The sequence below is a fragment of the Miscanthus floridulus genome, chromosome 16 (assembly GCF_019320115.1).
Source record: "Miscanthus floridulus cultivar M001 chromosome 16, ASM1932011v1, whole genome shotgun sequence".
In the NCBI taxonomy this organism is placed as follows: Eukaryota; Viridiplantae; Streptophyta; class Magnoliopsida; order Poales; family Poaceae; genus Miscanthus; species Miscanthus floridulus.
In genome coordinates, this window is record NC_089595.1 from 104,953,380 (window position 1) to 104,962,704 (window position 9,325).

General features: G+C 47.3%; 2 protein-coding genes across 2 annotated transcripts; one reads left to right on the forward strand and one right to left on the reverse strand.

The window, feature by feature from the left end:
* Positions 1-5,646: 5,646 nt before the first annotated feature.
* Positions 5,647-6,889, forward strand: LOC136513712 (uncharacterized). The gene has a single exon (XM_066507666.1). It carries the CDS (start codon positions 5,760-5,762, stop codon positions 6,639-6,641), a length of 882 nt encoding a protein of 293 aa, XP_066363763.1. The 5' UTR covers positions 5,647-5,759; the 3' UTR covers positions 6,642-6,889.
* An 892-nt stretch (positions 6,890-7,781) lies between these two features.
* LOC136511189 (uncharacterized) lies at positions 7,782-8,608 on the reverse strand. The gene is made up of 2 exons (XM_066505360.1): positions 7,982-8,608; positions 7,782-7,859 (listed from the first exon to the last, which is right to left on the reverse strand). Exons 1-2 carry the CDS (start codon positions 8,606-8,608, stop codon positions 7,782-7,784), a joined length of 705 nt encoding a protein of 234 aa, XP_066361457.1.
* Positions 8,609-9,325: the final 717 nt, after the last annotated feature.

The following is a 9,325-nucleotide window of genomic DNA, read 5'->3' on the forward strand; positions in this document are numbered from 1 at the left end:
CATGTCGCAGACGTCTTCTTCCTGGTGATCGCTTGCGGAACCCGTCTTCTTTCTGGTGATCGGTTGCAGAATCGTCTTCTTCCTGGTGACCGTTCATGGGACTGCACTGTGAACATCTTCCTACATCGACTGTGGTCCACGACTTCGAGCAACGCACTATGTCTAGTGCGAATGGAGCCTCCGATGCCCTCGACATGGGACCCTCCGTTGGGTACACTCTTAACTTTCTGATTACTGTACTTTGTGTACTTACTATATTAATCGGTCATATTTACATGCTGTAGCATTTGTTAATTATATACACATGCACATATATGTTGTCACGAATCTGCTAATGTTTTATGCTTGATTAAATTGACCATAAAAATGCCTAATTGTGTAACATATACATGATCAATCTCTGTCTGTGTCAGACTGTCTGTGTCTTTCAGCACAGACCCAGGTTCCCCCAGGTTGCGTTGACTCCTGTACGTCGTTAGGGTTATGGTCTTGTGGAATTACTCTATTTTTTTTCTCGGGGGAGGCTGTATGTTTATTCCGAGTTGGGCTCAAAAAGGGCAACTGGGTCGGGCTCGTATGGGGCCAAGAAAGTGAATAGGAGGCTGTACTGTGGTGGGCCAAAACTCGGTCATGAGAGTTTTTTTTTTTTTGAACCTAACTCGGTCATGAGAGTTTGAGACGTTGCGGTGTAGTAAATTTTTTTTTTCGGAACGGAACTACGGCACATGCAAACATTAGGTCGAGAAGATTATTACATGGGAGCTGCATAAGCAGCAGAGTTACATTATGACCAGGAGTAACTTGCTATTACTAGTACATGGACGAATTGAGCTCGACTCAAAATGTCTTTTTTCGCTCACAGCTTATGGCCGGTATGCCCCGCCCTCAACTAAAGGCCTGTGTGGGGAGTGTGGCGGCACATGTTCTCGAGAAAAAAAAAGGAGATGTAAAGTGAAAGAATACACTAAGCTCTTTCTGGTGAAAGTGATATAAAGAAAGTTCCAGCTCACGTTTAAACAATCCTCAAAATAAGATTGAGAAAACAGTAGTTTCGTTTGAACAGTCCCATTTGGGCCGGGTTACGCCTACGCGAATCAATCCAACAGTAACCAGCCAGGAGAAGCAACGTTTTGGCGGCTTTAGCTTGTAAGAAAAAATGGCTTCGGCTTTGTCATGGGACAAATTAAAGTGGCTAACAAAATTCGTTGCCCAACACACAGATCTAGATTAGGCTGGCACATATAGCCGCGCTAGCTTAGGATCAGCCAAACTTGGGTTATTTTTTGTGCTACTCAGTCTGTTCGCTCGTTGGTTTCAATCAGGGCTTATAAGCCATGGTACAATATTTTTCTCTCACAACAAACCAGCACCAGCTGAACTTATCAGTCTAGAAACCAACCAGCGAACAGACTGATTGAATGAAACGGTACCTGATCAGTCATTAGTCAACACCCGGGTACCTGTCGCTATTATGGGTCTAGATCGAGATAGACTTGAATGAACCAAGCAAATATCTGGCTGAAGCTTACATTCTCCAGAGAAACAGTATGTATCCAAGTTGTGGAGCCATTCATGCATGTTTTATACATGCCTGGAGTTGGAGTACACTTGTAGAGTTAGTTACATACAACTTTCAGCAAGAATCCGAGAGTCGTTACTGCTTGAACCTCTAACAAACTGTATGAGTACGACAGAAACTTCGAACTGTACTGTACATGAATCGTATACTTCGGGAAGCGAAGAGTAATCCAATTAGTCTGTTTTGAACGAAAATCATATACTTTTCGCGAAGAAGCGCGTATCCGTTTAATTTGTCACGCCGGTTTTTAGTCCCCCCCCCCCCCCCCCCCCCCCCCCCCCCCCCCCCCCCCGCGTTCTTCTTTTCTCTGTTTTGGCGCCGCCCGAGCGGCGAACACGGCGGATCAGGCCATCAGAGTGATGGCGACGACGCCAGGCCAGGTAGGCGATAGCCATAGCCCACTCCCGCTCGAAGGCGCGTTCGGCGTTGGCGAGCAGGTAGGCGATAGCCATAGCCCACTCCCGCTCGAAGGCGCAGAGCATGGAGAATGTGTTCCTCATCCCAGCCGCGAGACGAGCTCATGCGTTCTTCACGCGTCTCCGGGGAGGAACTGCTGGCACTGGCAGCTGATAAGGCATATGCAGGCGAGAGAGACGAGGAGGAATGGAGGCCACCCATGACTCCATGAGGCCATGACACCTGCCTCTGCCATGCCATACCATCCAATCCAATCCAACCAACATATGCATGGTACTACTCTGCCTCTCTGGCTCCGATCAAACATGTAATGGTACCCTCTCTGGCTGCTTGATTTCCAATTTGGAGCATGTTTACCGTTAATGGATTGTTGATGGGACGTGAATCGTCATCAATTTATCATGTGACGACCATGCACATGCAGGCGAACGCGGCGGCCGTTCGGCGTGGCGGTGCCCGAGCAGTGCAAGGACCGGGTCTAGGATCGAGCTGCGATTATTTTTTCTCTTATTTTTAGGGAGGTACCATAGGAAACCTCATGAGCTTAACGACATGCTGGCTCGAGCTACTAACGAGCCAAGCCCAATCACCTCTTGCTTGCTCGTCTCAGTTAACAAGCCATATCTCGTTATGGTAATAGTAATCATATTAGCGTTGAGGAATGGGTGGTATCGTTCTTCTGAAGGCTCGTATCCGATGCCACATCAACCGATTACGTGCCAACCAAACCAAACGACCGATAGCGGGGCAAAAGGCTCGAAACAAACGCGTTCTCGCAGAAATGCCTATTGCCACGTTGTCTTGAGTGTTCATGAGTGGCCATGAATATCCATTATGATGATCCCGACCATATGGACTAATCACACTAGGTAATGAAAAGCTCATCAGCCCTTCTCACCATATTCCTATCAACGTGCCCAAACAAGCTAAAATGATTGATGATTTTCTTGTCACCATATACAGATCATGCCATCTATGCCCCGACTCTTGCTCGATGAGAAATATACCCACTGTCTTGACCCAAGGATTATGATGGTCAAATCATGCATGGAAGGCGCCCGGCTCATACAGTTTTCTGATTCTTTCGAGCAACCTCTAGAACTAGTCAGAACATGATTATTGATGATTTGTCGTTAGGAAATCAGTAGGACAGTACCTCCTCTACCGTCATGCAATGATGTTTAAGATGTGGACATTGTCTCACTACAATACCTTTTACTGTTATATACACATTCATATATATAAATTACAAAAAAAAATCATTAAAACACTTAGTACCAGCGTCATTTTTTTTTTGCAAATTGTTTCTTTGGCTTGTATTATGTTCAAAGTTTTTAAAGTAGTAGCATTTAATATTTTGGCCACTAGAATTCACTAACACATGTGAAAAATTAAAGTTATATAACATTATAAATGATCTTTTACGTTGCTTAAACAGTATAGTTTGTTTGCATTAGGTTAGCTCAAAATATGTTGCTTGGGCTCTCATCTCGAAATGAATGCCGATTAAGAACCTAATCGCTCCTAAATATCTCCAATTGAACGAATACGAAAGCATAGGTTGTGCAAGAACCAATCTCAGTCATGAATTAAACAAACTAAATACAAAAAGGAACAATACAAAGATATTCTATATATATGCCTGGTCTTAAAATACAAAGAGATTTCAGTTTGTCCTAAATTTGCACTAGTAATTTTGCCTGTATGGCTACACTAATGCCTAGATTGATATGATAAATCTGATCGTTCTCCATTCAAAAACGTGGACCAGATGGATGCGCATAATTAATACAGATAGTTGTTTGATATTTATTCATATCTTAAATACAAGGTATTGAGTTTCTTTTGTAATATTGATAATATTCTAAATCAAGTACACACTACTTTTCAAATTGTTTCACATCTTCATAAAAAAAGGAGTCCTGTGAAGAACAGGCTTCAAAATATAAGGTAATTTTATTCCATGTGACATGAAGAACAACTAATATGCAACAAGGATATTCTTTTTTTGCGTGAGACACTGATGATAATATTGAAAAATAATGTTTGTGTATACCTTTTTTATAACATGGTAGCAATTCAATTTTCAAATTACACATGGGTTATGAGTACGGTGTAGCGATGAACTATAAAAGATAGCTTGAAACAAGTTTATAATGGATATCAAGACTATAAATATAATGGACTATATACAATAATTATAAGTCACCATATATTTGTTGAGAAAAAAATGACACCATATAACATTACTATAGAGAAAAAGGTAAAATTAATTAAGAAAATGCCAACTAGGAATGGAATACACAATTGAGATAATAAAATTAGGAAAAAAATAAGGAACTAGCACATGGACATACATGTTGGTTATTCATGCTAGTACTACTGACTTTTGTTGCTTGTCTATCTTTTGCAAGCAACATCTCTTGGGCTCTTGGCTCATTGGAATCAATGTTGCAAAGCACACAATACCCCTTGTTACTATGTTCACGTATTGTTGTAACATAATAACCAGAAGGGCTAGTGCCCGGACGTCTGGCCTTAGGGGATCGCACGACGACCCACGGCGGTGCCACCAGCAGCAACAGCGGCTGCGGCAGACTGTTGTCTGCCAGCCACTGGTGTCATTGCAACATGTGCTCGCCCAGATATACTTTTAAAACATCCAGATAAAACACTTGCAGCATACGTCTGAAATAGATGAAACATTTAAAACATACGCTTGAAACATGCGTGTATAGCCATAGCAACATATGCAACATTCAGATGAAACACTTGCAACACGAGTCTAAAACATCTGAAGCACTTGAAACATACGTATAGAGCCATAGCAACATATGCAACATCCAGATAAAGCACTTCAAACATACGTCCGAAACACTTGAAACATAGGCTTGCAACATATGCAACATCCTAGATCTATTTGTAACATTCAGATGAAACACTTGAAACATAAGTCTAAAACACCTGCAACACTTGAAACACAACGTCGCTAGCGGCCACAGTCTCCCTAGTGGAGAACTCCAGTAGCCAACAAGCTCGGGTTAAAGGGACGTTGAGAGCAATGGTCTAGCGTACTCTCTAGGCATAGCGAGCAGGCCTCTCCTTCCTGCTGATGGGAGCGCTGGATGGGGGCACAGGCGTAGGCCTCCCGTGCCTCTCCTTCTACGACGGGCGAGGTGGATGGGGGCAAAGGCGCAGGGCATGGAGCAGTGCGGGATGTGGCCGGGCGCGGCGGCGGAGAGGAAGGCGGGCGAGGCGCGGCGGAGCGCGTGCGGTCACGGAGCGCAGTCGCGGCGCTGCAGCGGTTTTTTTAAGAAATTGCGGTGACGGAAGGGAAGCGGGTATAGGAGCGGATAAGAGAGACTCGTGGGCATCACGACCCACCAACGGAGCCGTGTGGACCGACGAACGTCCTGCACAAAGCATTACCGTATAACTATTCAACATGAGAAGATTCTTGGGTTTTTAGGCAACTTCTTGCCCTCTTAATTACACTATTAACTTTGAATTTGAACAAGCAGGTTACTTTGAGCATTCGGAAATCTAGATATTCCCAAAAAAGAAAGAAATAAAGAAAAAAAATGGAGACAGAGGCCCAACGGCCACCGCTAATGTCGCCTCCTGCCTTTAAATACCTCTCTCACCTCCTATCCTCTTCTTGCAGTCATTCATTCCATCCCGTCTTACACGCACCATTTCCTGAAAGACAAGGCCAAGATCGCCAGCGGTTTCCAAAACGAGAAAAGAAACAGGGGCGAGATCGATGAGCAGTGGGCAGTTGTCGCCGATGGAGTCAAGAGGTGGAGCATGTCCACATGGCGACGACGCCCCGGGGGCGAGCTCCTCCAAGAAGCTGTGGCGCGGGATGCAAGCCGTCTACCTCGTCCTCATCAAGAAGCACCAGCCGAAGCTCGCCGCGCTCGGCATCCACCTGCACAGCCTCCTCTCCAGCAGCAAGCGCCGCGGCCACCGCCGCCGCAGCAGCCTCGCCGCGAGGGAGCGCGAGGAAAACCCGGCGCTGATGTACCTGTCGTGCCGGTCCATGGACCCCGCCGCCGCGGTGGTGCACCCGTACCCGCGCGGCCACGGCCACCGCCGCGCGTCGTCGTCGTCGTCGAGGCACGCGGCCCCATCGCTGTCGTGCCGGTCCATGGACCCCGCCACCGCCGTGTGCAAGTACCAGTACCGTCCCCGCGAGGTGGAGTTCAGCTGCAAGAGCACGCCAATGCACAAGCGCCGGCGCGAGAATAAGCGCCGCCTGCGCCTGCAGAGCCGCGCCGCCGCCGCCGACCAGGGACACGACCACGACCACCCGTCGTCGGAGCCGGAGCACTACTACGGCTCGGCAGCGGCGGTGACGAGGCTGTTCGCGCTCATGGACGTCGAGGAGGTGGCCGAGGGCGAGGCGGCGGACGTCGTCGGCTACTACGATGACGGCGATCTGGACCTGGACCTGGGCGCCGCGGCGGTCGGGTCGGCGCCGCGTCAGGTGCGGATCACGGACTCGCCGTACCTGGCGAGGGACGAGGACAACGAGGAACTGAGGAGCGCGGTGGACAGGCGCGCCGACGAGTTCATCATGTGGTTCCACGAGCAGCTGCGCACGCAGCAGCAGCAGCGCAGCACGCGCAACTGGGTCAGATAAGGTAGTGGTGCAGAAGCAGACCATTGCCTCTACTAGTCTTATGATTTTGTGAATAGTTCATGCATGCATCAATCGCATGGATTACGTATTAGATGAGGGTACATTCCTTGGAGATGCGCACTCATGAAACATTTTCGTACGGTAGTAGTACTTTTTTTTGACAGTTTTTTGATGTATATGAGTTGCAGTGCTTGATTTTTGTTACCTTGAAGGCTTGAACACGACACTCCCTGAGCTTGTTTGTCTTAGACTTGCTACTTCAGTTTTACATGTCCATTGGTGAGGGAGTTCAGTGAGCTAGGGCTAGGGTAGCTTGCTGGTTTTTTATTTGTGCTGCATAACTGAAAGTTTTGCACCTGTTTCCTTCCTTCCGGTGTTGTGGAAGAAAATCGCAGTTTGCAGTCAATTTTGGCCTATAAATGTTGATGTTACAGCAATGGCATCAGGGCTAGGGAAGTTGTGCATGCTTTTCTGAATGAAAGCGGGCTTCGGAATTCTGGGCTAACTGCGTCGATACGATTGACGCTGCTGCATTCGCCGAGTTGCCGTCCAAAATTTGGACCGAACTAGGCAGCGTGGCCGTGCATAGCTACGAAATAACTAACAATTTATAATAAAAATACATGGATCGTATGATAAAATAATAATAATATTAAATTAAATACCAACGTTAAAGTAATATTTAATTCAAAAAGCAAAGTTTATGAATTTAACATAGTCACGGAGTGCACGGCGTCGCAGGCTCACAAACTCTAGAGCTTCCAGAGATTGAGTCGAATCCAACCTAGAGCCTCGGAATCCTGCATCTTTTCCTGGACGGGCTTCACTTCGGATGCGCCGGTAGCAATATCAACGATCTCCAGTCGATGGACCAAATCGTATGGATCCCCATACAATGGCTCAGACATGTAGATTTTGTTCTCCTTATACTTGGATACACTTGTTTCACTGAAGTTTTCATTGAAATGTTTAGACACGAACAGTATTTGATCACCGATGTCCCTCACCTTGGACCACTTCGGTGTACGGTCGTGGAGGTTGCACTTGTAGATCGCGCTGCTGTAGGTGAATCTTTGTGTCTCGTGGAACGTGCTCACCATGGCACTTACAATGTGTAGCTCACCGTTTGATTCCAGGTAGCTACGGTGACACAGCCCCGTAGGTGGTGACAGCGATGGTAGCAGCGTCGCGGATGGAGTAGCGCTGGTGGCGTTGCTGCTGCAGACGGAGATTTCTCCAGTGCAGTCGATCGCCAAGAACTTGTCTTGGCAGTAGACGATGGACCCCACGGAGAACTCTAGTTTGGTGTCGAGCAGCGTCCATGCGCTGTCGACTCCAACCCGGCAGAACGTGACCTCCGTGGAGCACCCGAGCATGGCCATGGCCACGCACTTGCGGCCGACAGCGTCAGGCGGCGCCGAGAGCACGATCTCACGGAAGAACACGTCCCTCATGTCTTCTAGCTTGATGGCTCTACCTGCGGCATCCGCATCCCCGTAGCCATTGGTGGGATAGAGGACCCACCGGCTATGGACCCTAGACACGCGTTCCGATGAGGACGCCGCCGTGACGTGTTGCCTGAGCTCAATGCGGGGGGCACGGGCACCGGCGAATGGATTCAGCAGCGTCACGAACACCACCTCGTCCATGAGCGCCAGCCACCCACACGAGGAGCCGCACGCCACCTTGCCGTGCACGTCGGGCAGCGTCTTGGACAAGACCTTCTTCTCCGGGACGCAGTAGAAGCCGACGCGGTCCAAGTCGGGGTCGAACGGGAGCAGCAGAAGCGGCCCGAAGGTCTCGAACAGGACGGCGGTGCACCATGGGGAGAAAGCGGATTGAAAGGACGCCGCGTCGTGGCCTGACGTGAGACGCTGCCCGATGGACTCGAGGAGATCCTCTGGTAGGCCTGATCTCCGGTCAGGGAGAGGTAGGGACCTTCTCTTGGAATTGGGAGGCTGAGCCATGGAAGACAGATGACATCAACTATAGTTCACACAAGAAACAACAAGCGAGGGCGATGGAACACGTGAGCGCGAAACCAAATGAAAGGAGAAAAAAGCTATCACTTTTGCAAATGCAAAGAGGGAAGTAATTAAATGTAGGCATATTTGACGAGGTTTTTAGAAATACAAAAAGGTTTCTTTTGTCTTAATTCTCTTTTCTTCTGTGTTAATTATCTTTCCTTTTGCTCGTTGCCATATATGCTGGTGCATGCAGACATGCAATGTGTATATGGATAGCACAATAATTTTCTACTTCCTATTTTACCGTGATTCCTCTATCACATGACAGGTAATATTCAATAAAGAAGAATAGCACGATCAATCAGTAATTAAGATGTTGTGGGATCGCAGACGTGACCAGACAGACGAACCAAAACAAATATCGCACCAAAAAATATCGCATCAAGCATTAGTGTATCAATGCCAACCATTGACTCATCCTCTAGAGTTTACAAATGTAAGCCATGGCAATAAATTACAATAATTCAGGGCAAGTTCAGTGAGAAATCCCTCTTTTTCAAGGTTTAACTTCAGTGAGAAATCATCATTCTTTTTCTTGCCTGCCTACATCAGATTGTTCAAAAATAAACAAAGATCAATCCATAGACATTTTATAGTGCAGAGATAACTTTGTGACCTGGCTTGGTGTTGCTGTTACGGGAACACCAATTCAACGAG

What these genes read in the sequence shown, in the direction of transcription:
- LOC136513712 (XM_066507666.1), top strand. Translation starts at nt 5,760, where the DNA reads ATGAGCAGTGGGCAGTTGTCGCCGATGGAGTCAAGAGGTGGAGCATGT.
- LOC136511189 (XM_066505360.1), bottom strand. Translation starts at nt 8,608, where the DNA reads ATGGCTCAGCCTCCCAATTCCAAGAGAAGGTCCCTACCTCTCCCTGAC. An exon ending in CGGAGGTCACGTTCTGCCGG is followed by an intron (nt 7,860 to 7,981) that starts GTTGGAGTCGAC and finishes CTCCGTCTGCAG; the next exon opens with CAGCAACGCCACCAGCGCTA.